At 40.7% G+C, this 26,617-nt stretch overlaps 1 protein-coding gene across 2 annotated transcripts in view; it reads right to left on the bottom strand.

Moving 5' to 3' along the window:
- Positions 1-26,617, bottom strand: part of TUBGCP3 (tubulin gamma complex component 3) — an 83,241-nt gene that overhangs the window by 35,216 nt on the left and 21,408 nt on the right. Inside the window, exons 4-11 of one of the 2 annotated variants that reach the window (XM_006258809.4) lie at positions 24,167-24,244; positions 23,714-23,931; positions 17,218-17,390; positions 15,371-15,489; positions 13,979-14,104; positions 9,208-9,276; positions 5,418-5,550; positions 3,250-3,416 (exon numbers count right to left, since the gene is read on the bottom strand). In XM_006258809.4, the coding sequence (XP_006258871.1) occupies positions 3,250-3,416; positions 5,418-5,550; positions 9,208-9,276; positions 13,979-14,104; positions 15,371-15,489; positions 17,218-17,390; positions 23,714-23,931; positions 24,167-24,244 (1,083 nt within the window). The remainder of the gene's footprint in view (positions 1-3,249; positions 3,417-5,417; positions 5,551-9,207; positions 9,277-13,978; positions 14,105-15,370; positions 15,490-17,217; positions 17,391-23,713; positions 23,932-24,166; positions 24,245-26,617) is intronic. The other variant, XM_014600415.3, reaches the window with a different exon arrangement.

Raw genomic sequence — 26,617 nt, 5'->3', positions numbered from 1 at the left:
TCAGCTTTTAACAAAGTGCCAGATATTTACCTAGTCAGACTTAAATTGTGGGAGGGAAGGGGACTGGCAACACAACCTCTACCTGCCACAAGTCACCTGGGCTAGAGACATAAGTTACACATACCAGTTTAAGTGATCAGAAACCAATTTAATTAAACCTGTAACAGAACAGAAGTTCAGTGCACTTAAGCCACTTAAACTGGTTTTGGCCATTGTGTAGGATAAATCTGGTTGGATGTCGTATCAGACTTAACTGATTTAAGTCAAACCAGTTTATGGAACTTCTGTCCCTTCTGCTCCCTAGCTGGAGCACTATCACTGCTCCGGCTGGCTGAGAGTGGGGGTGGGAAACCTAGCTCTAAACCCCAGCCAGTGTCTGCCTCACAGCCCCTCACTTTTCTTCTGCTCCATGTTCCAGCAGAGGGGCAAGGCACATGGCCAGACTCTGGCCAAGCCAGCAGCCTGAAGTGGCAGGGAAGGGGGTTTAAACAAGCAGGGGATGGGGGCCTGGCAGAGGCTCCCTGAGGTCCCATGCAGCCAGGGACGGACTCCCCAGCTCAGCCTGCGAGCCCCTAGCTGGGGGTGGCCACACCATCCCCCTTGCTTGGGGGGGGGGGGGGGGGGGTGCAAAACCCTGTCAGGAACTGCCCACCACCACGAGTGGCAGACAGAAACCTGGCAGGGGCTGTCCCCTCCAGGCATACTGGGGCTGGGGCCCCATGTGGGCCAGGGAAGAGGGTTTAAAAAGTCTCCCTCCCCCTAGCCTCAGCATGCTGGTCCCAGGCTGGTGCCTGGTCAAGCACCTTATGCTCAAGTAGGGAAGGGGAAAAAGCCTTGAAGAGCTTCTCTCATCCCTTCCCGTTGGCAGTGGCTGGAAAGCATGCTCTAGCACCCCCTAACTTCTGGCCTGAGCTACTGCAGTCATGTGGCTGCATTTCTGGAATCAGAAGTGAATGTCTGTTCATTTGCTTCTCGGTTCAATCTATGCAGTTTAGACTAACCTGCAAAGATTAAATCAATTCAGCTTCTGCCATTTGACTGTCTGTACTTAATCTTATAGACAGAATATGTTCAGGTAGGATTTTCACACCCTAGCCTCACCTTCATAAAGCAAGATTATAGAAGCTGTTGAGAAACTTGAATAAAGAAAAAGTTATAAGTATTTTAAACAGGAAAACAATCTCACAATTTTACTCTAAAAACAAACAAACAAACAAAACCACCTAAAGACCTCAAATGTGCCATATTGTATTGAGGCCACAATCATTCTGTAAAATAGTGACTGTGCTATAATGGGGAATGAGAAAGAAGGGTAGTCCCTCTGGGACTACTGGTAGCTAGTTTAGTAACATGCTATAACATGTTAAAGAAACAAAACATGATCTCTAAAGATTTGCTGAATCAAGGGATTAATAAATACTGTATGTGAAATGCACTACTTTAATGCCTTATTTTTACAGAAGACACAGATTCATCCTAGTGACTGACAGAGAACTAGATCTTAAATCAATATAAATTATGAGAAGATTAATTAAAAAAAGAAAAGGAAACCTCAGAAAATTAAGGTCAACTTTGTAAACTATGAAAGCAATGCTTTAAGGGCAAACTAAAATGTAATTACAGTATCTAGAAAACATCCTGTAGAAGAGAGTGCATTTTAGATTATAATTAATCCCATGAAAAACCACACAACTAGAAAGGCAAAAAGTCAAGGTTCAACATAAATGTAATATGCTTGTATTTTATTGATCTTTTTTGCTACTCAAGGTTTTGATTTTTTGCTATTATTTCAAACTCAGAAAGAACTGCAGAAAAAAAATTAAGGACAAGGCATGGTACAATTTAACTGCTTGACAAATGCCAAGGTCTCACAACTACATACAGTAAAAGGAATTTTCTTTGCTAGAAACAAATTTTAAATAGATAAAATTTGTGAATATGGAACGTGGGAGTATTCCATCTTTGGCTTGTAAAGCATGACCACCATTATTGGTGAAAAGAAAAATCCAAATGCCTCGTGTCTGTGAAACATGAGAAGAACAGCCCCTTTGGCCATACCTTTTTGACTGCTCCATTGTAATAAATGATGGTATTGATGGTAACTCCTGGCAGACTAGCTTATGGCCTTCAAAAGGAAGTAACAGCTTCAAGTAGATCACTTTCAACAGATACCGAAAAACTACTGGATGTAATAAATGCACATAGAAAAACAAAATACTCCCAAATTAAGTTAACAAAGACCCCTTGGTAGACTTTACATTTTTCGTGCAATTAAGATGTTAAATTTTTGAAGTGCCACATGCACAAGAGATTAATGGCACATTAGACTATCAGACCAGCCACCAAGAAGTTCCACATTTAGTGTGGAACATCTTTGTGGTTGTTTTGAATCGCACCATAATCTGCATGGGCAGCATGTCCAAAAGACTGTGGTTCTTAAGTCGGAGGTTGCCAGTAGTTGACAATGGATAGCCTCTCTTTGATCTCGGGTTTGTAATGACCCAGGACTTTTATTAACATGATGCCAGTCTCCACATGTGCCAGCAAATTTGAAAGGGCAATGGAAAGCACAGAATTGAGGGTGTGCGGGGGTCCCCACGCCATGCTCCCTGCTTTGCAGGCCATGGGTTAGATCTTATCCTGATCCCAAAAATTGCATGCATCTTACTATACATACACAGCATGGCATAAGACACAATTATTGTCCAGCTCTTAGGTAGCACTTATTTTTTGACTACAGAAAAATAACAGAGCAATTCTTCTGTTGCAAAAACTTCAGAAAGATCACAGCAGTTCAGGATATTTTTGCTACTATGGATTCCTATTTGAAACCCCTGGGTTTATCTTGTGAATCACGCTTGCGCACCTAGCAGTGCTAACATCGTGCCACAACTCTTGAAAAGATCTCAAGGCACTCCAGGGTGCTGTGGCTCCCTAGTTGAAAAAAAGGTTAGAACAGTGATTCTCAACATCTGGTAAAGTCACAGTCCTGGAGCTTATGGATTCATTTGACCCACTGAAGCCAGTTAACCATATGCAGTCTCACTTCATTCACAATGAAATATACCAATAGTTTCATACACTGAAAAGCCACTCACATTTCATGTAAAGCTGTGTATCTGAAATAGTTACCCACCCAAGAGTTTTAATCCTACAGTTTTCATTCAAGTCTCCAATTGATTTTTTTTTTTTTTTTTTAAACACAAATAACTGAATGGAAGTTTCAGTATCAGTAGCCAGATTACTTACTTCATGATAAGTGTCCTCCAACTCCCCATCATAAATCCAACGGTAAAGAAAATTCAGGACAGGATGGGATACCAAGCCAAGAATGTGCTGCACTAATGATCTCATGTATGGATCTCCAGTTTTAGTATAGGCATGGACAGCTGATGCTAGTTCACCACCTTTTCTTCCTGGAAGGAAGAAAGACAGCAGCATATGAATCAGATAAATATATAAAATACAAAGAAAAGCAGGGAGCATCATACTTCAGAAAAAATATACTTCCTAAGTCAATTACTGATTGTGTGTCTTTTTCCAAGCTTGCTAAATGGCAACATTTAAATCCAGTGAGTATAAGATTTAAAGTTTTATAATAATAAAATAAAATAGCAGTAGGATAAGAAAATATCAACCTTAAAAAAAAGCATTTACTGTATTCGGCCAAATCCACCAATCTATGTTCTGGATGCTTTATATAGGCTTAGGAGATTCTCAAAGCATTAAGTTAAGTTTAGAGTTGCTTAGTTTCACCAGAGAATCATAAAGCAGCTTGACGGTACATTTCAGGTTCCCTTCAGATGTTACCATGCGTCACAGGGTATATGCAAGTTTAACACAATAACATGCCAGACGTTAGAGGAATTTGACCAATGAATATATATGAAAAATGATAAGATTCACCACAAAAATGGCAGGGGACAAATTTAATACCTGGTCAGATAGACTCCGCACAACCCCCCACAGTGGTCTGCTCGACCAGGTGATGGAGGGAGTGAAAGAGAAAGCAGCTGGCTTTCTGGCAGCCTGCCCAGACTTGTTCCCATTGCCACCTAGTGACAACCAGTAACGGTTTTCCACTGGCAAGGGCTACCTGGGTAGGAAATCAGGATGCTCCCTGTTCCCTTGGGCTGAAGGGCACTCCCTCACCCTTGCCAACAAGCAGGCAGCAGGGGCAGAGGCTGATAGAGGCAGCCCATCAGCTCTGCTCCCGAGAGGGTCACTGGGAGCACTGTCATCTTGCCAAGAAGTGACAGGATTGCCTGCAACCCAGGAGCTTTAAAGGGCTGTTTGTGCACTCCCTCTGGCTGGAGAGCATGTCTGCTGTATTTTAGCTCGGGGGCTTTGAACACATGGCAAATATTTCTGCGCTACAAAAATAACATCTGGAGGCAGTCTCACACCTCCCTTGCCCCTGCTCCAATCCTACAGATCTCCTTTGTTTCTTGCACATTTACATACCCCACATATTCCCTTTTTCCAGTCCTTCATATTCTCCTTCAAGCAGCTTCCCCCTTCCTCTTTTAAATCTGAATAGTTCTAATGCAAAAAGATGCTTTAAAAAGAACAATTCAGGCCGCATGCACTTTTTGTTATTTCAAACAGTTGGGAGTTTCTTTCAGCGCAGGCTGCTGCACATTTTACACTGGAGAAACTTATAAAGGAGTAGTTTTTCAACATGGCTACCATATCCCATCATTTTCTACAAATGCTGCAGTCATATCATCTTTCAGTTAGAACACTCTCCCTCAAAATGACCACAGCCTCCAATTTTTTCCAAGGACAAGGGAGCTAAGCTCCTTTCAGGAATACTGCATTTCCTCTGTTACCAGGAAAAGTAGAGGAAAACTTTATACCTGTTGAGGATAGTGGGAGATGGCAGCCATTTTGAAAGAGGGTAGTGTTTAGTAGAATTCTCTGTAGTAAAATATTCCTCAGCCTCTGCAGACAGTTATGAAGAACAGGAAAACACTGAAACATTAAAATCCTAAAAAAGAATGTATTTAAATGTACTCTACACAGAAAGATTTCATGAAGTTTGTTAGCTAGGAAGTTTAAAAAAAAAAATCCAACCTACATTATTTTTTGACAATAAAGAAAAAAGGCTACCCCTTGCAATAACAACAGCCTATATAACATATTAAGCATGTTTTTATTAAAGTATTGTGGAAAAGAACTACAATCTTTTTACAGCCATCTATTTAAAATGCTGAAGATTATATTCTGATGGAACACAATTGCTCTCAATTTGCCCAGACAAATACAACCTTTTTACTCATTTCCTAAATCAAGATACTAGCAGAAATTCACATTAGTTTAATCTCAAATATAATTATATTGATAAAGAGGACATCTGCGCTTGTCATGCACAATCACTCTTGAATTAAAGACTTAAAATTGTATTTTACACAAACCTTGACAGTGATCAACAAGTGCTGCAAGGGTCTTTAATCTTATCTTAGGATCGTATGTCCACACTAGAAGACGACGAAGTGTTAAACTGCTCTCTAGTCCCAAATTTACGCCCTGGTCATCTTCAAGTTGCAGCTAAACAAATCACAGTAAAAAAAAGACAATGAAAGAACAGAAGACTAAGTAGTTCACAATTTCTCTTTAAATACAGTGTAACAGTGATCAGGAGATACTATGCCAAAACATTAGGATGATACAAAAAGGAAACAGATGTGTATCTAGATGAAAAGGATAGAGCCATATACAAATATAACAGGCCTGATTGAAAAGCTTGGTCAAGAAAATTAGGATAATAATGTTAAAGGGAAAAAAATAATCTGGACAGTGATTAACCGGTAAAGTTTCCATCAAGACAGCAGTAGTTCAATTTTTAACCCAAAAGGACTAAATTCTGCTCACATTTCCTCCATATAATCATAAGGAATAGGTTAAAATAACGATCATTACTACAGTTATAAGGATGGATCTCTGAACACCAAGCTATAGGAAAAAGATATACTTGTATAAAGAAGTTGCTAAAATGTGATTACTATACATATGAAATATTGTAGCTCTACAGAGTATTACAAATAATTCTATTTCTGAGACCGCCACTACAAATGAAGGCAAAGACACCACTGGATCTAATGCGTGATCCACACAATCGTGCCTCCTGGTAAGACTGTGGGATCGCACATTAGGTCTAATTGCACCACATTGCTGGTGCAGGAGGAACCCAATTCTGGGCTCCCTCTGCACTGGCAAGAAGCAAACTTCTATGGCTGGGAGCCCCATTTACTGAGGGGGCTTCCCAGCCACAATGGCCACACACAGCCAGGGCCAAGAGATCTGGCAAATGATAGGGCATGTGGTCCTGGCTGCATCTCACATGTAGCTGGAACAGAGCGCCACATCAGTTGCAGGATCTCTTGGTCCTGCTGCAGGTGAGGAACTGGACCAAGAGTCCCATGTGGGGTGTGGACTTCAGCCCCCCTTTTCCATCCCCAGCCTTGGGGCCCACAGCAGCTGTGATCCCCAAGGGTCAGCGTTTTCACACTAGACAATGTATACCACTGTGGCTAGAAGCCCTATCAGCTGACAGGGCTACCGGCTACAGGAGAGCCCGTGTTACATGTGCAAATTAAACCTTGATAGCAACCAGTTATAAAGTTAGTACACATTTTCAAAGTCTAACTTTATAACGGATTGGAGCTTTTTATCATGTGATAGCTACTTTGTACATGTAGCTGGTCTTAAGGTAATTGTGCAATTAGCCAGCTAGCTGCACAATAACTTTAGTGAGATGGTCCTCAGTTGCAAATGAAAGTACTCTGCAAACAAAAATTAATATTCAACTTCCCAGAGCTATCCCATATTAAGTTAGGGTAGAAGCAGACAGAAAAAAAAAGTTAAGCTACTTCCTTATTGTTTCCCCAGTCCTGCATTTCAGTTGCAAGACCGTCTTTCCTACTCATATATTACCACAATTGCAATGCAACTCAATATTTGTATTCACCAATTATTTTGAACTTCCCACACCAAAAAAGACTACATAACTTGACTCAAGTCTAGACAGCTAACATCTAACTCTACGTGACAGAAAGCAGTCTCCAACCTCCTCAGTTCTCTCTCATGAGAGAGTCCACTGGCATTTTCTTCATACATTAGAAGAGGCAAAAACAGTCTACTTACTGTAAGTATTTCCTTTTTCTGAGGGCCTCTGAATTCTCACTTTTGGGAAACTATCAAGTAATTACTAAGAGATCTGAAATCAGAGGCTAGGGCAACTTCCAAATTTACTTGAGCAGTTGCCCACAAGAAAGATTTATTTCACAATACTTGAGAATACTTGAGAAAGTTAACAGCTTTAATGTTACATGGGATGGACCCTCTAGTTTGGCTCAAACAACACTAATTAAACAGTAATAGTGCTGGTATACTGGTGATTTTTATAAGGCTTCCTGATTGAAGAGCCAAAACAGTATGTGTAATGAGCTGCAAGAAGTCCAAGCCTTAAGGGTACAGAGGGCTTGTTCCTAGGCATACTCAAAAAAGGAAGAACAGTCAGTCATTGGGCTGTTAAAGAGCTAAAAGCATATCATATTCCATGATGATCAGGAATTCTACACTAACAAGTCAGGAAATAGCTCAGATAATGGAAGAATTGGTCAAGAAAGAAATGTGTATGCAAGTTGGCCAGACAGCCTGGCAAAGTCAGAGCATAAAGAATACTGAATCTCCAAAAGTCTAGAATGATTGCAGTGCAAAATAAAACATGTGCTAGTGATGTTTGAACCAGTTAGAACCAACGCTAGTCTTTTCCTCCCACTTTTGACAAGGGATCTGTTCTTCAGTACAGTATATTAAGCCAAAACCAGATGTACCTAGACTGCAGCAGACACCTGCAAATCCAATGCCAAGTATATCTGGTGCTATTTAAGAGGCAGAGATTGTGCTGGAGCAATCATGGACCTGGACAATCAAGCTTTGATGCCCTTCTTTGAGGTCTGAATAGAGGCGAGTGACAGATAAAGGAAGTCTTGGACTTCAGTTCCTAAAAGGGTCAGTCCAAGCCAAATTATCAGTGGCCTTAACACCTAGTACAGAGGGGCCTGTGCTCTCAGACCCTTTCTAGTAGTATTGGCAAAGGATGCAACTGCCTTTTCCTACCATGTTCGGGGTCTGAAACCCCAACAAATTTAACAATGCAATGATGATTAAGCCTTTCCTTGGTACACCAGCCAAACGTGTTTTTGATTCTCGTAAAACAGTGAAGCAAGTGGCACTCCTTAAAGGCTTAATATGCTAAAGAGGACATGGTTGGCTAAAAAGACCTAGAGGCTTTATAATAAGGAAAAAAAATTCTAAGAGAGATGTCTATTTAAAAAGTAGAAGTGCAAAAAAAAAAAAAAAAGTGAATGTTGGGTTTCAAATGGTTTACTAAAAACACACTAGACAAGATATTTCTTATTAGGTTTATATATTGGCTCAGACATAAGCAGAAGATGCTCATGAAACTCAAAAAATGGACTTTGTTTTAGCAGAGATTCTACTGACTGAACATCAGGAGGCCACAAGTCACACATGAGAAAACAGAGGGGGACAGACAGACACACACCAATGCACATAGAACACTGCTTTCAGATGCAAACTGCACTCTGCTTAGGACCTGAAATCATTACCTCAATCTGAGCTTTCAAATACATTAAGTATATTCTTTTTTTTTTTTTTTTTTTTTTTTTTTTAATTGTGCTTGGTTCTTGTAAACTCACTAAAGTTTGAAAATGGGAGAGGACAATACAAGTTCTTACCACTACCAATTATATATTTATCTGCAATTTTCTACTAAATCTTGCAGTTAGAAGAAAAACATTATTAGAATACAGTTCAATTTACAAGTATTAGCTATTTGGCCAAATGTGAATTTGCTGGGGGGGGGTTGCAACAGATACTGATAAGTGTCTTAAGTTTAGTCCTTTACTGAACATTTTCTTCTGAACTCAACCCAAAACAAACATTTGTTTATATTAGTTACTTATACCTCTCAGTTCACTTGCAAGACTTAAAGCCAAGTCACATGTCTAAACATTTCTCCATTGCATTTTCAATATGAATAACTAAGAAGTCCTATTTGCTCATGTCAGATCCCATACTTAAATCAACCAGATTCTTCCTTTGGCAATACTGCTTTACCAAAATGGTAGTATTTCAGAACATTATTTATAAAACAAAGATTTATTTATTTATTTTTACCTGGGAATGCAAAACAGACAGAAGTCTGTAATATTCTTTAAGTTCCTGATGTAGAGCTGCACAAAAACTCTGTAGAGTGGGGGTGGGAGAAAGGGAAGGGGGGCGGAAAAAAAAGGTCAGATGTAATGAATGCTATTCTACATAAAACCAAATATTGAAATATTAAACAAATCAGACTGTGAATATAACTTCTGTGCAGAGTTCATAACCCTGGTCCAAGTAATAATCAGACAGATGGGGAATACAGCATCATCAAGTGATAAAGAACAATACAATAATACTGTTCAAATTGGAAGATGCACTCTTTGGGATCAAGACTGTCATATGCTGTGGTTATACAAGTAATTAGCACAACAGCAACACAGCCAGACTAAGACCCGTAAATATAACCATAATATAAAATGTTAGACACCAGGATCATCATATCTACTGTTTGATATTTTTATACATCTTAAAGGCAGTGTATAAATCCTTTGAAAATAATATTCCTTTCTTCAGAGGTTGCTTATTCAAGTTAGTGCCATGCTTCATTATTTGTCACCATAGAAAGACCTTCAAAAACAACCATAAGTGGTCTGTGAAAGTACAAAAATTCTCCATGATGCTTCATGCCAACTTGGCCTGATCCAAAGCCCAATGAGTTCAATGGATTTGTACTGTAAGAGACATACTTTGGACCAGACCCAAACAATTACAAATCTGACACTCCATAAGAACAAAAGCATTACAGACCATTACATTTGCTGACGTGTTTTTCAAGATGTCTACATTGCTAGTGTGAGATCTATAAATAACTCATTGTATGTACTCGCATACCACATGCATCTTTCCCCACACAGATCAGCTTCCCCCCCCCCAAAAAATTGGGGTGAATGTATTCATTTTGATTCCTATTTGCAGCAGCTGTGACATTTCTATTCAGGAAGCTGAGGGAGTGAATCGACAGATGTTAAGTTAACAAGCATCTCTGCTTTTTAATGGTCCACTGATTTGTCAGGGGCCCTTAACTAGGCAGGCTAACCTGGGCCAATTGCCTAGTTGGTCACACCTGCCTGAGGACTACGACTGTCAGCCCTAACCCAGCTAATGATCCACTATTAGGTCTCCTGATTGACTGCTGGGGAGAGCAGACAGCCTAACCATCTAATTCCACTTGTGGCAGCATGCTTCAGGCCAGGCCAGGCAACAGTTCTTCTGAAGGTCTGCTCCATTAAGCCTCTGATCCTGTACTCCTGCTTGGTTCTGTTTCCAGACTCTGGGTATTTTTGGAAATTCCCCTCCACTGGAGTAATTCAGACCGACTCTTGGTTCACTCTGACTCCATCTCTGAAACTTTACGTAGCCTGCCTTCAGCACTGGCTTCTGACTCCTGAACCTTGATTTGAATTGTGATATGGACTCTGTATTTTCCCCTGGATCTGGTAACTTGGTATCTGATTTCTAATTCCTGCTTCAGCCTGTGCTTAGAACTTTGCCCCTTTCTCTTGCCCTCCTTCTAGTAAGTCATACCCTGCACCACCCAGTCCAATAACAATCATCAAGCCAACTTTTCTTCTGGAAACTATTTGTTTAGCGATTCCTGGTCTCCTTGCTTCACAGCCCTGCAGACAATTTTTAGCTCTTTTCAAAATCATATATCCATTCACAGAGATCAGTCTTCAGCAACCCCTAGGATTTTAATTTTTGCTTAAACGAGAGGGATGCCAGCTGAGCAGAAAAACAGGCTGTCCCTGCTCTATGTAGCCATAACTCTGAAGAAGAAAAAAAATTCTCTCTCCTTTCTCAAAAAACAAAACGTGTCTTATTTGGAGTGTGGGGCATGTGAGAAAAATGTAGTAACTGTTCAACTAGAAAAAATAAAAGCCAACTGAAAATATTTTTCAAGTATTTTAATAACCTAATTTATCTCTGGAAGGCACTTGATGCCCAAAGGCTTGTCCAACAGTTTTCACAATTCTACAGCTGACTCAACAAAAAGTATCACAAAGAATCTTTGTGCCTCTTGTACAATCTATATAGAAATGGATATAATTTTTTCTCTTGGTTTTTATCCTGGAAATTTAGTACAACAGGGTACAAAGAATTGTGTTAGTATTTTTTTTTTAATGGAATTAAATCCTAATTTTTTATTTTTTTTTAACTGAGGCAGACTTTTTAAATGTTTCTTCAGACAACTGATTAAAACTTTGAAATTTATCTACAAGACTGCTTTGCTAATCAAGATGTCAGTCACTTTATGTTCAATTTCATATTTGACTGCAAATATTGTCAAATTTACATTAGAAAATCCATTACGTTAGTTTTTATTTAAAAAATGAATTGCCAAACAAATTAGTAAGAAGTTTTTCTACTTTACCCTTCTTCAAACCAATAGTCAAAAGGTGGTTGAAAACAAGTCTATAAAAAGGTAAGTTGGAAGAAAAACTATTTCACCTCTATTTCATAATTACTCGCACTGGTATTTCTAACATAAGGAGAAGAAATCCCTATTTCCCTTTATGTACTGAATGGCCTAGGCTCAAAAGTTAGTTCTCCTTAGCTTAAGAGAATTTTGCTTAGTTCTGACTTTTAAAAGGAAGTCAAAGTGTTCCTCTCTCCAATCTGATTTTGAGCAAGAAAGAAAAATTAAAGAGGGAATAAGTTTATACAGGTCCAACAGAGTCAAGGGGGATGCATGGGCTGAAGCTTTCTTAGTTTGGAAACTCCATGACATGTAACTTTTTTTCAATTTCTTCCCACTTGCTTCTTCAGTACAACTTGGTAGCTTTAAAGCACTATTTATTAAGCTGGAGGGCAAAGCTGGGCTTATATAAAAATACCACGTTTAGAAGTCTAAAAACTTGTATCTTTGGAGGAGGGGGTTCCTAGTAAAAATTACCAACTTCAGCATTTAAGGTCACAATAACTACCAGGTTCAAGGAAATTAGCTTTGAAAAAGTTCAAAATAGCATTTTAGCACTATTTCCAATTATTTGGAAAAATGGTTTGGGAAATACGCATTAAAAAAACTTGGCAGTGTAATGCAGTCTACAAAGGGGGAAGTCAAAGGAAAAAGTAGAATTTCTGATCAATAGGGAATTCAAAATACCTACCACCTCAGTTTTATTTTGATGTTTTCTTTGAGAATAGGTGAACGTGCAGGGCGAATTATTTTAATACCGATTTACATTTAATTTTATTTCCAAGGATAAGTCATAGAATCCTAAGTAGTGCAGGTGGAAGAAAATAAGAGGTTAGAGTGCAGTATATTTCATATATAGTTATTCCTAGTAAGAGAAAGAAGTTGACAAGTTAAGTCAACAGTATTATATAAAAGGTAGTTCAGGCTTAAAAATGAATTCCTGGGTATTTGAAATAAGACTGAGGCTTTTTTAAGAAAGCAAGCAGAAGCAGCTTTCCATTCATGAATATAGCTGTGTGTTAGGTCCCTAATGCATACATTATATACAAATAAAATGGATTATCTTCACGTGCCACGTTTAAGACACCCGGGCAAGCACAATTACGAAGACAAAACTATATAGATGTATGTGGCTTTCCTCCATCATTTAAAACCTGCATTTGATAGCTGAGAAAACATTTACTGAGGAACTTAATTCTTCCCCACTTTTTAAACTGAAAGATTAAGGCCAAAGTCAGTGAAAAAGCATAAGCAGGAAACTACTAAATGGAAGGAATGTAAAAAAAATCTCTCCTAAATTATTAGGGGAGGGTAGGGGGGGGGAAGAGAGTCTAGAAAAACTCTCAATACACACAGACTAAAACATGAAAACCAGTATTAGTCAATTAGAATATAAATATTAATATTTATATAAGTATATATTAACTAAAAATAGTTATTTAGAATAAGAGAGAGAGTCAGAAGGGAACAGAATAAAACAACAGAAAAGTAGAAAGCACCATAGTGTCTCTACTGACCTCTTAGGAAAAATTAGACTGAAGGGAGGAGCACTTCACTTTCTTTGCAGATTAGGTAGGATGTTATGCCTAGAGGCAGGGACAACAACATTTCTGTCGGCTCAGAAGGGATAATATCCAGTTTTACAGAGGGAGCAAGTGAGAGAAAACGGGAATGCCTTAGCAGTAAGTGTGGTTTTTGGGTATTACAGCAGCTGTGAAGTTACTGCAGACTACAAATCATGGTGATGGAACCTATAAAAACAAAAATTGACATTCTTTTGATGTTGCATTCAAAAGAAATGGCAGCAGATAACTGATGATTTGCATTTAGTCTCAGATAGTGCACTATTCTTAATATCAATGAACATCAGCATCTGTCACCTAGTCAAGAATATTCCCCCACTTAGTTTTAGGGGAGAAGCACAGAGTGAAATATAATTTCTCCCTAACAGTGCAAGCCGTGGCACTAATTAGCCCAGAGATGCTATTGTCCCTCTTCGGCAATGTTTATTTTATTTTTTAAATTACTCTTACATTTAAAATCAAAGAGTCTATGCAGAAAGCAATCCCAATTGAGGATGGAAGGGAAAAGACTGTTTCCTGGTACAAGCAAGAATGAATGCTATTATGATTCAGATGTGAGCATTCTTATCCTACACCCAAGAGGTAGACCATGCGCATTTACAAAGTAGCAAGTCAAATGATGCTGAAGAACTTCAGATTATGAGTTTTTTTGGTTTTTTGTTGTTTGTTGTTTTGTTTTTTTTTTTAGTCTCCCCACCATTCCAGTATTTCATTTTTAATCTTGGCAGCTCCTAAACAGAACGAAACAAAGTAGTATAAACACCTTTGATTTTTGTAGCCAACATACCTGACCTACTAGTCCAAATGCACGATCCAAGCTCCTCTGGTCTGTATATTTTCTTATTTTATTGTGTAGCCATCCTAATTCTGCAAGCCTGCTTGTAGTATCTCGGAGAGATTTGGACAAGCTCACCTACAAAGTTAGCAGACAGGAGCTTATTAAGTCTTTATTAAAAAATTCTTTAATCCCTACACTACAGTCTCTCTAGTATCTTTGCTTAATATAGAATAAATTACTTCAAGTGTACAGCATTCATTCTTTATCCTGTGTGAGGAAGACGAGAACTAGGGAGGAGAAGGGAATAGTACTATATTATGTAAAAGGTACACACAAGAGGGTGAACACAAGCAATGTGAATGCTGGCATATAATTTTTTCAGTGACTGATTTGCTAACATTAAAAAAATTCCATTAAAAATAGTTTGTAGAGAAAGTTAAACTAAATTAAATCCCATGCACAAGGGCAGAGTTAAAGGCATTAGATCCGCAGAACAAATGCTGGTCCCTTGAACTAATCAAGTGGTAGCAATAGAAGGCTGTTATCCTCTATGTGAGCTAACTAGTACTGTTTTAGAACTATTTACTCATAAGAATAATGAAACTCAAAAAACCAATGTTCTATTCCAGGTCCTGAATGTCATTCTAGTAAATCACTAGAATCACTGTATTCTAGTGATTACCAGTCCTATGCCTCCTGTTGCATCATTCCCCTCTTGAGCTACCGCCTTCTGTCCAAGCCTGTTTTGCTCTTGAGGGATGTTTTGCCATCCCTCATCCAGTGCCTCCATCCCATCCAACACCTCATCTCTGTATTAGAATTGAGGTGTGAAAACCTCTCTGTAAAAGGAGTAAGACTTTTTTTTTTGTTGTTGCTAACATTATTTTACCCTACTCCTATTTCCTCAAACATCTGAATAGTTCCTGAAGGAAAAAGGTAGGGAGAATTTTTTTTTTCCAGCTGGGAAAATTTCAATCCAAGCAGTTACCATTTGGTAAAAATTGTAAGCAACTGAAAACTGAGTGTTATGCTGAAAATGTTCATGCAACCTTACCTATAGGTACAGCTGACAGCTCCACCCATAACATTAATAGAAAACATTTAGAATTCCATGCCCTTAGACTTGCACGGGGGGGGGGGGGGGGGGGGAGCTAGAGCAATGAATAACTATTCCTACCCCTGAGAAACATGGGATAAAAGGAATGAACAAAGCCAGCAAATACTAACAGCATGTATGCATTCCACGCTGCCCTGAATTCTGATTGAGAACCAATCAGTTAAGGGGCTGCTAAGTATAGCTGACATTTTGACATTGTTTTAATAAAACTATAAATAAACGCTATTTAGCCTCCTACACACTTGCACCCTCCAACTCCATAAACTGAATATTAGCTACTGTACCTTTCCATCTACTTTATAACAGTTTTCAGAATTGCACATTTTGATGTTTTTGCCATCTATGCCCTGGAAGACGTACAAAATATCTCTTACAAGATTTGCTTCAGTTATTTCAACAGAGCCTAAAAGAAAAAAATCTAGTTAAGAATATCATACTTGAAAACTTAGAAATAAAATTGTTGAAACCCCTTTGATGTTCATCAAGTTCTCCTTGAAGTCTCTCTCTGAGGACCCAGACAGAACCACAGGTTAACTCCCCCTTACTTTGACTGGAGAGTTGAAGTGTGCTTGCCAATGCTTTCTGAACAGTTTCTCTCAACATTCTGCTTTGTCCAAACAGTGTTTATTTTGTGAAGTTAAGATACTCTCTCATATTTATAAAAAGTGACTCTAGTATTGGATGCTGGGTGATCATTCAGACATTTCCACCTATAAAGCTTTTACACCCCAAGTAAGGAAAGCCCAGAGAAAGATAAAGGGATATTTCTGTGAGATATATAACTGTTCAATCAGAAGAGCCTAAAGTGCTAGAGGCCAGCTTGGTTTTTGGCTCAGACCTCTGAATAGAGGCACGTGGCTCTAAAGTCTCAGCACAGTTATTTACAGAAAGCAATGGCAGTTGTCAACACAGCATTTTCTTCATTTTGAGGGCCTTACAGCACCTGTATTGTGTACAGCCCTACTTAGTACACAAAGATTGAAGCCTTTTCAGTCTTTCAGCATAGTCCAAAGTTTCAGGTGCAACAGGATGTGGCTTCTTTGAGATCCTCTCTCTCATTCCTTTCCACTCAAACAGGCGCATCAATTTTATAATAAAACATAGATATACCAACAGAGGCTAAAGGAAACCAGCTGGGTCAATTCTGGATCAACAGCTTCATAGCAGTACCTTGGATTTGCACAATAGGATGTTTATTGGAATGCAACCAATTTTCTTGGTCACCTCAAAGAAATAAAGCTGGCCTGCATCATTGCTTAAACAGCTCCCCAATTTACTTATCCTTTTTTCCTCTTTCAGAACCTAACCCTGTAAAGCATCCAGGTTGTACTGTAATCCTAAAGCCAGGTAAACAACTCTGGAAGTGTATGCATGTGTGCAAATGCACAGGTAATATAATGTAAGCAAGAAAACAAGCTACTATAATCTTACTGGCTCAATTTAATCTTGCTTCATTCAAGAAATAGACAAGGAAGGTGATTCTTTTAAGTTTTTATTCCAATTAGAACTGCAGTGCCAATATGGCAGTACAAGGCTGAGCTGGACTCTTTTCTTCTGGTGCATCAACAATATTATTAATCAAATTCTCACTGCAAGGCCAAGTTCCATCCTGACTTGTATCTTTAGAACCCCATTTGGCCTCTCTGTCATTTACTGGCAACAATGACAAAAACAAAGCACCCAGATACATTTTAAAATCTAGAAGTTTAGCAGGGCTGCCAACTAGAACATCTTCTACATGCTAACTAGCCATACTATACTTTTCCTCCTTTTGGTAAAGATCAAACACTCCACAGCTTTCAGAGAAACACAGGCACTCAATCTGCTGTTACTTGATTCTGCTCTTCACAGCAACGGACTTGTTCTCCACTTACAAGAACATAAAGAGAAGAAACAAATCTTGAACAGAATGAAAAACACATTCAAACGAATGCTGACAATTAGTAAAGAGCATAAAAAAAGTCTATAGCCAAATAAAATCTTCTCTTGGATATCTGCTGTTCTCCTACTTTCAAATTTATTCTTTTGGGAAGCTTACTCATACCTGCAATGGAACAAAGTTATTCTGAGAATAAAGAGAAAATAAGCTTTAGTTCTATAAAATAAATCTTTAGGCAAATATATGTCTCACCACTTGTGTCCCCTTCTCTCCTTGACCGTGGTACATTGCGAGAAACAGTATTTGGAAGGCCTTTTGAGGTAGAGTTTTGTAAAGAAGGCTGGCTTGCAGTTAGAGTCCATGCAAGACGTGATCCTAACTGTTGACGAAGGCAATCTCCAACTCCTGGAGCTTGATAGGATTGTCTAAAAGGGTAAGAAAAGCAAAAAACTTTAAAAAGCTGAAACTAGTTTCAGGACACTTTTTAGAATATGTGACCCAACATATCCATAGCGTATTTTTTGGGATACATACCATCTAAAACACATGAAAAACTCAAAATGCAGATGGCAAGAATTAACTCTTCTCCTACGGAAGTTTAAGACACTATGGTCTTTATGTTGCACATTGTGCAGAATTTACCATCCCTCTCTTCCCCTCTCACTTGCCCAATTACACATTCAGTTCCTTGACAAATTTTCTTTTCTCCCCAGATTTGTCAATTTTCAGCCACAAAAGTGATTATAAGAATAAGCTAATGAGTCATGGAACTAGACACTGGAAGCATAATTTATGTTTAGAAAAAAGCACCTTACTGGTTATTTGTTTTCATTACTTTAAAAGGAGTTATTCTGGAAGTCTTCCTAGTAGGAGGGCACCCATCAACCAGAAGTCAGGATTCAACTGAATACAAAAACTTTAAACTTATAAATATGCTTCTCAGCTAACTGTCTTTTGAGTTGCACATGTATAGCTGAGGTGAAGGATGCAGACCCATGTCTGTTCCAGGAATATTTAAGACTATTTTGGGGAAGAATGGAGAGAGTAGGGAAGGAGAGTTGGAGAAGAGTGCTTGCTCTACCCTTTACAAGACAAGGAAAACTAATATGTACAGCAATTCACACTCACTCTTAACAGTCACATATTGGGTACATCACAACCAACAAAAAAAAAAAAAAAAATTCTACAGGACATAACTGAGGGAAACATAGCTCATTTCTGCATTTCTTTTTTCGGCCTTGCTGAAGAGATCTCCTGCGTAATCAAATGTATTCTTTTACCATCAAGTACACCTTTTAAAGAATTCTCCCTTAAACCTACTTAAATTTATAGCCCCTGCTACTGGAAGGCTGTCCTTCTACACACCTTCTGCCTTCTATGCTAGACTTTGATCCTAAATTTATCTATTGCCCATCTGAATCATTTTGGTTCTCATATAAGTCTTCTTTACCTTAAATAGCTCTTCTTTCTCTATTATGCTCGCCTCCCCCCCATATATTTTCAGGTGACAGTCATCTCTCATCCTTCAATTCTGCTAACTTTAAATAATCCAAGCTTCCAGTCTTATTTCCTAAAACATCTCTATTCACCCTTTCAGTCACCCTAGTACCCCTTCTCTAAACCTGTTCTACCTGCAGTTTATTTTTCTTGAACACAAGTGACTAGAATTGTACAACATGTTCCAAAAAAATGGTTATGGCAGTCACTCATACAATGGTATTAATACTTCCCTGCCTCCACTGAAAACATCTCAGTTCGTGTATCCTACGATCCAAGTTCCAGATTCTAGTTTACTTGAAAAAATTCTCATTACCCATCACAGGCATCACCTTGCTCTTTGTCCTATTGACGGTCATCCTGTTTCTCTTATTCCAGAGTCACCAAGGTCTTTTTGCTCATTATTCTAACTCCTCAACTGCACTGATAGTGCCTCCAAGCAAATTTCATTAATGCTACTTACAATGTCAAATGTCATCAACGTCAACCAATTTAAAAACTCCTCCCTGTCCAATTTATAGAACTGCAACCTTAAACAGGGAACTGGAAATATACTAGGAGCCAAAACACACTACGACCTGCATCAAGATGAAGCTGTTAGTTTTCATAGACTGTTGATCTCATGTAGCATAATCTTGATGGGTGACTGTAGAAGCCTCTATAAAACTATCCCCCAACTAATTTGTTGGCAAATTTCAAAATAGAGGCCAGCAACTGAATAAACAGCAATAACAAAAACCTACAGAAGTAGTATATCTAGGAAAAATGTACCCATTCATTAACATTGACAAAACCGTGAAAAGTCTGCAAAACTGTTGCCTCTACCCTAAAAGCTCTGCAGACAGAGAACCTGAGGTTTTAAATAAGGATTTTTTGGGACCAGTACTGATGGCCAATTATTAATGGGCCATACCAACTAATACCAATCCGATTGCCGATATGCAGCCCTGCTGCTTGGGGAGCAGCATACAGCTGGCGAGTCTCTTGGGGGGGGGGAATGAGCATGGTGAGGGAGGTAGTGGGGATGGGGCAGGCACTGCACAGCTGGGGTGGGGTGGGGCATTTCCCGCCACTACACACACCCTTGGAGGAGCCATACGAGGTGTGTGCCCCCTGGATCTGTGCACAGGGCGAGGGTGGGCTGCGGCCACCTCAGAAATTTGCCATAGTCCAACCATAGACCCCCCAGTGCTTTATACACAGAAACCCAGATACATATAATCAGTCTTTTTTTTTTTATATATATATAAATATAAATCACCCTTCCGCCCAGAGACAGATAGATCGAGAGAGAGATCTATTTATAGATATAGCTATAATCTGGGAAAAGGGTGATTTAGTTGATGAACGTTGTACCTCCTCCTGACCCTCTACAAAAACAAAGGGCAGAGCTGACATGACCTTCCCTCAGTTCCCATGAAAGTGAAAGTTTTTAATAATGAGCACCCCCTGAAGCAGGGTTAAACGACTAATTGGATTATGGCATACAAACCAATTGCAACATCCCAAAAAGCAGTGCTGAGTAACCCTTCTTTTTTTTGAAAAAAGTATCAGGTGGACTGGCAAACAATACTTTCCACAGACAGTGACTGGAAAAAGTCATAGCCAATTGCTGAACACTAATATGGTTCTTTCAAATTTAGCATTTGGCTGTCAAAAATGCAACAGCTGTCAATGGAAGACTCCATAAGCCACATTAAAAGTTTCAAAAGTTGGTTCACTTCAGAAAAAAGCCTATGAGAACACCTGCATTCTAGACAAGCATGCCTTGATGCTGAGAGAGGATCACCAGCAAATTAACAGATGCCACAAAAAACTTGAAGAGTGGAACCCTGTTTAGTAACAACATAAATCTCCCAAAGAAGGCTCACTTCTCCTCCCCATTACTTCACGCAACATGAAGTTTTGGAAACAGGATTGTTGATGTGATTGGCCGTCTCAGATGGAGTTCTGATACCACACTGAGGAGGAACAAGGGATGTAGCTTCTCCACCAGTATGTCTCTGCAGAAGACAAACAGGGGTGAACTCATGAGGTCTTATCTTTCATTAACTCTTTTTACTAAAGTGATGGCAACCAGGAGTACTGTCCTCATAGTAAGGTGGTGTAAGCAACTTTCTGACAGAGCACAAGACCAGCACATTATAGTCCCAGATGGAACCTGGGTATCCATGTGGTAGAAACCCAGGAGGAGACCTCTGATGATTCTTGCCACCATGAAGTGCAAGAAAAGAAAACATGGATCGGATTGGGGCACAATAGGGTGCTAACACTGTCCTTTGCACCTTGAAGGAGCAAAGTCAGATGGTTTTAGAAGCAAAAGAAAGTCCTGGAATATTTGGAATTTAAGTCTCCAGCAAAACAGAAGTCCCCCTAACCCCCACCCCCGTGGTGTACACAGTAACATAACCTGATTAACAGATTCTTTCCGGTAGAAGTTTTCCTGTTCTGGTTTCAAGATTTGCTGCATATGCCAGGAACAGATCCTGTAAGAGATGCTCAGACAACTACCATCCAAGCCATCAAAAATACCACATAAAGGTCTGCATGTTGTATCCAACCCTTGTTCTTAGAGTGCATCCAGGCAAGGAGGAAGTTGTATGAGAAGTAAGACTGGTCCTAATTCAGCCAGCATGCTGCCAGAGTCTCTTATTCAGAGGTTAAAGAAGACTGTTATCCTTTTGGTCACATTTTTTAATTATACTCTAGCCCAAGGGCAGGTAAAATACATCCTGTGGGCCACATATGGCCCACCAGGCCATTCGATCCAGCCCACAGGGGCCCTCTAAAATTTAGGCTAGGGGTTATCAACCGGGGGTATGCATACCCCTGGGAGTACTTGGACCGGTCCTAGGGAGTACGCGGCCAGGCAGGGACACAGTGCTATCGCCTCCCAGAAGCAGGGCTGGGGCAGGACAAGGGAGCCCCTCTGTGGGGTAAGGAAGCTCACACGTGGCGGCCACTGCAGCCACATACCAGCCCATGAGCTTCCCTACCCTGCAAAGGGGTGCCACTGCCCTCATCCCAGCCTAGTGAGCTTCCCCGCCCCACTCCGGCCCTGCTCCTGGGAGGCAGTGGTGGCACTCTGTCCTCGCTCCATGTCCAGCTGCATGCTACCCTGCACCCCACCCCTACACTTGGCATCCAGCCACTGGGGGTACTTAAACTAAAAAAGGTAGAAAACCCTGGATTTAGAAAATTATTACCCGCCTTTCTGAAAACAAATGAGGAGGAAGTAGCAGAAGCTGCCAGCTCCAGGAGGTGCCGGCTGCAGCAAGCAGCTCAGGTCTGGTTGTTACATGACCAACCCAACCTCAACCTGACCACCTGGTCCTGCACCACCCCCAGTAGCTTCTGGAGAGTGGAAGCTTCTGCCCAGGCCCAACGTCACTCCTGTGTGCTTCATCTAGCACCTAGGCCCACAGACCGCAGTGCTTCCCACAGGATCCGTGACAAGCCCCACAAGCTGTCAGACTTGGCTCCAGGGACCAGATTTAGTTGAGCACGCCTGGTGCTGCCAATTCAACGATGCACTAGATGACATGGGCTTAACCAGTACAGGATTCATAGATTCATAGATGTTAGGGTCGGAAGGGACCTCAATAGATCATCAAGTCCGACCCCCTGCATAAGCAGGAAAGAGTGCTGGGTCTAAATGACCCCAGCTAGATACTCGTCTAACCTCCTCTTGAAGACCCCCACGGTAGGGGAGAGCACCACCTCCCTTGGGAGCCCGTTCCAGACCTTGGCCACTCGAACTGTGAAGAATTTCTTCCTAATGTCCAGTCTAAATCTGCTCTCTGCTAGCTTGTGGCCATTGTTTCTTGTAACCCCCGGGGGCGCCTTGGTGAATAAATCCTCACCAATTCCCTTCTGTGCCCCCGTGATGAACTTATAGGCAGCCACAAGGTCGCCTCTCAACCTTCTCTTGCGGAGGCTGAAAAGGTCCAGTTTCTCTAGTCTCTCCTCATAGGGCTTGGTCTGCAGGCCCTTGACCATATGAGTGGCCCTTCTCTGGACCCTCTCCAGGTTATCCGCATCCTTCTTGAAGTGTGGCGCCCAGAATTGCACGCAGTACTCCAACTGCGGTCTGACCAACGCCCTATAGAGGGGAAGTATCACCTCCCTGGACCTATTTGTCATGCATCTGCTGATGCACGATAAAGTGCCATTGGCTTTTCTGATGGCTTCGTCACACTGCCGGCTCATGTTCAACTTGGAGTCCACTAGGACTCCAAGATCCCTTTCCACCTCCGTGCCACCCAGCAGGTCATTCCCTAGGCTGTAGGTGTGCTGGACATTTTTCCTCCCTAGGTGCAGCACTTTGCATTTCTCCTTGTTAAACTGCATCCTGTTGTTTTCTGCCCACTTGTCCAGCCTATCCAGGTCTGCCTGCAGCTGTTCCCTGCCCTCCGGCGTGTCCACTTCTCCCCATAGCTTTGTGTCATCTGCAAACTTGGACAGAGTACATTTCACTCCCACGTCCAAGTCGCTGATGAAGACATTAAAGAGTATCAGTCCAAGGACCGAACCCTGCGGAACCCCACTGCCCACACCCTTCCAGGTCGAGACCGACCCATCTACCACGACTCTTTGGGTGCGACCCTCTAGCCAATTCGCCACCCACCGGACTGTGCAGTCATCCACATCACAGCCTCTTAATTTGTTCACCAGTATGGGGTGGGATACCGTATCGAAGGCCTTCCTGAAGTCCAGGTATACGACATCCACCCCTCCTCCTGTGTCCAGGCGTTTCGTAACCTGGTCATAGAAAGAGACTAGGTTGGTCAGGCACGATCTGCCCGCCACAAACCCATGCTGGTTTCCCCTCAGCATAATTTGTCCTGCCGGGCTCTCACAAATGTGAGCCTTGATAATTTTTTCAAATACTTTACCAAGGATGGAGGTGAGACTGACCAGCCTATAGTTGCCCGGGTCCTCCTTCCTCCCCTTTTTGAAAATGGGGACCACGTTAGCCCTTTTCCAGTCCTCCGGGACTTGGCCCGTGCGCCATGAGCATTCGAATATTCCCGCCAGTGGCTCTGCAATGACGTCGGCCAGTGCCAGGGTTCCGAGTCAAGTGAGTAGATACCCAAAGTGTCCTAGCACTTGCCATCATGTAAAGTGTTTTGAAATGGTGCATAGATATAATGGCACTCGGCAAATTGTTCCAGATTAAAAACCTTTGGATAAAGACCTCCAAGTATTTACTGATCACCAAGACCTATTTGCAATGAAGATTTCAATTTACCCTGGAAGGAGGGATTGTGGAGTTGGCGTTGGCCCATTCAGAGCATACATGCTTATGCTGCTGATCCCACTGCTCCCCATGCTTCCAGAGCTCTGGGCAGACTGAGTGCTGCGGTCCTGGTAATTCAGTGGAAGGGTCTGAGGCCTGGCATAGTAGTATGGGGTTGAGTGTGCATCTCGTGGCAATGCTTGAGCAAACAGTGCAGCGTAACTTGATACCTAAGGACAAGACAAGAAATATACTTGCAAGTTCTTTCATCAAATTATATTAATACTTCATGTTCTCTACTTCTAACTGCAAATTAAGTTCAAATCTACACTAAAACAATGCAACTTTTCTAGTATGGGAGCACTTGTATAGGCGATTTAAAGGTGATGCTCTGGATAGCAACTCCTCTTAAAATTGCTATTTAAACCAAGACAATTGCCAAATATTAAAGAACACGTCACCTACCTTGTTGGACTGTTTACGTGGATCTTCACTAAGGCTGAGCAGGAGGTAGAGTATTGACCATTTATTTTTCAAAACACCCTACTCGGGGAGATAAGAATACATTAGATAGCAATAAAGACTGTTTCACAACTATCTCTAGATTTCATTCCATTTTACTCTAAACCCCTCTACCAAGCATGCAGGCAACTCATAGTCTCTGATCCAAGTTATCTTGGACTAGTCCTTGCTTTCCAAGACATAAGGGCAGGATCCTTGTGAAATTCAACATACCATTCCCTTTCTCCGCTGATCACATTTTAGGGAGGCCTCAAAAAGTTAGAGAGCTCTAATTTGGTATTACTTTAAACAAAATACACAGAGAAAGAGACCCAATGTTTACAGTGTAATAGCTACCAAAACATAGCAACCTGAGATATTAGCTACATACAACAGCTAATGTATCAAATGGAACAAAATCCAACAGAAAAAACAAGTGGAGATGCAGGATGCTATATTGAGGCATATCAGCAGCAGCCTTCTAAAATCTCAGGAGGTAATGTGATCTAATGAAATTCCAAGCCAGATAAACTCCAAGTTATCCTTTAAGGGAGGGCTGTTCAACTTCTAAGCAGCTGGGGGCTTCCTGTCCTGCAGGCTGTACCAGGGCAAGCCACAGGCCTCTGGGCTGCCCACCACACAGATCCACCCCTCCACCAGCTGCACCGCACAGGAGCCTGCACACACCCCCTGCACCACATGCTCATGCAGGAACTCCTCCCCATCTCCCACTAGCACTGTGCACCCATGCAGCCCTAGCCTCACCCTCAGCTCCCTGCAGATTGTGGCATGGTGCATCACCCCCAGGAAAAGGTTAAGAAAACAGAAGATGAAAGAGGGAAGGGGAGCCCAGGGACTGGCTGCTGTTGCAATGGTGGAAGCAGTGGCCAGGCAGAAGCCCTGGGGGCCACAACTTAACCACCAGTTGGACAGCTCTGCTTTAAAAAAATAAAAGACAAACATACAAATTCCCTTTTTCATTTGACTGCACATTAATATAGTTAGACACAGGTCTATTTTTATGGCAAACACAAAGGAACTGGCAGCTAAAATGCTTCTAAATTTACTGATCTACCATTTCATACAGAGATTTAGTTGTAGAGTTGTTCAGAAAGACTCAAGTGTTCAAAAGCCAATTTCTCTTAATTTGAAAAAAACAAACAAACAAACAAACCAAACAGGTCTGTAAGCTAGCAAAATTATATAGTGCTAAATTTTCATAAAGTTTTGGGTATCCCAAAATAAACAAATAATCCCGGCTACTCAAAGTCGACCCTATTTATAGTACAGTTCAAAGTAATATCTTCAGCCCTTGGTAACTGCACTAGCAAGCTCAATTTGTAAGAATGAAAGGTTCAAAAGGTTTCCGCTCAAAAGTGTATTTGGTAAGAAAAATGTAAATGACAATAAAAGTTACAACAATATTTTGCTTTCCTATACGTTGTTCTTTCAATTTGTGGAAAGAAGTTTTTCAATTTGGATTCTTTTCTCTACCTGTTCCTTAAACACTGGAGTAGGAGACTTACTATATACTTCCCTCCACAACACTAAAAAGCAAACACCTTCTTAGATAGTTGTACCTTTGCCAGCTTAATACAAAAGTAATGCATTCTAGGTCACTTCACTCAATAACATCTAGCCCACACCATTACCTTCAGGTTCTTTTTTAATATGCTGTCCTAAGTGACAAGATGGACTCTACTAAGCTCCTGACACTTGGACCATTAATTTCCTTAATGCCTTGAAGACAGGGTACCTTGGGACAGACCCAGGATTTTATAACTCTGCATTAACCTCTGCAAAATGCCAATGCAAGCTTCTCAAGACAAGAAATTCAACTGTATGCAAGAAGTCCTGATTTCTTAGGGTTTTTACAAGGTAACTTTCATAATGTGACTAAAACCAAAAGGTAACAATAGTGAAAATACTGAATATTGTTTTCCACCTGTTTTCTTTTTTCCATATCCATCTTTGACAGATGGAAAATAAGGACTGCTCAACCACCAGGTCCCCAAGCCAAATTCAGCTCTTGGCACCAGCCTGTGAGGTGCCTTGAGATCCTTTTAAAGGTGCCAAGGGGTGCCACACAACATTAGCACTGTTAAGTATGCAAACAAGATTCACAAGTATAGTGTTGTGAAAGGAAGTTATAGCTTGTGAATCTTGTTTGCGTACTTAACAGTGCCAACGTTCTGCGGCACCCCTTGGCACCTTTAAAAGGATCTCAAGGCACCTCGTAGACTGGTGCCAAGAACAGAATTTGGAGATTTCAAAAAGGAATCCAAAGCGTTAAAAATATTTTGACCTGTTGTAGCCATTCTGGAGTTCTTTGCAAGAGAAGAACTACTGTATTATGTTTCTGTAGTCAAAAACGAAGTGAAAATTAAGAGTTGACATTTTCAGAAGGGTAATCTT

This window comes from Alligator mississippiensis, chromosome 1 (genome assembly GCF_030867095.1).
Source record: "Alligator mississippiensis isolate rAllMis1 chromosome 1, rAllMis1, whole genome shotgun sequence".
In the NCBI taxonomy this organism is placed as follows: domain Eukaryota; kingdom Metazoa; phylum Chordata; order Crocodylia; family Alligatoridae; genus Alligator; species Alligator mississippiensis.
This window is presented reverse-complemented; position numbering and strand designations above follow the sequence as displayed.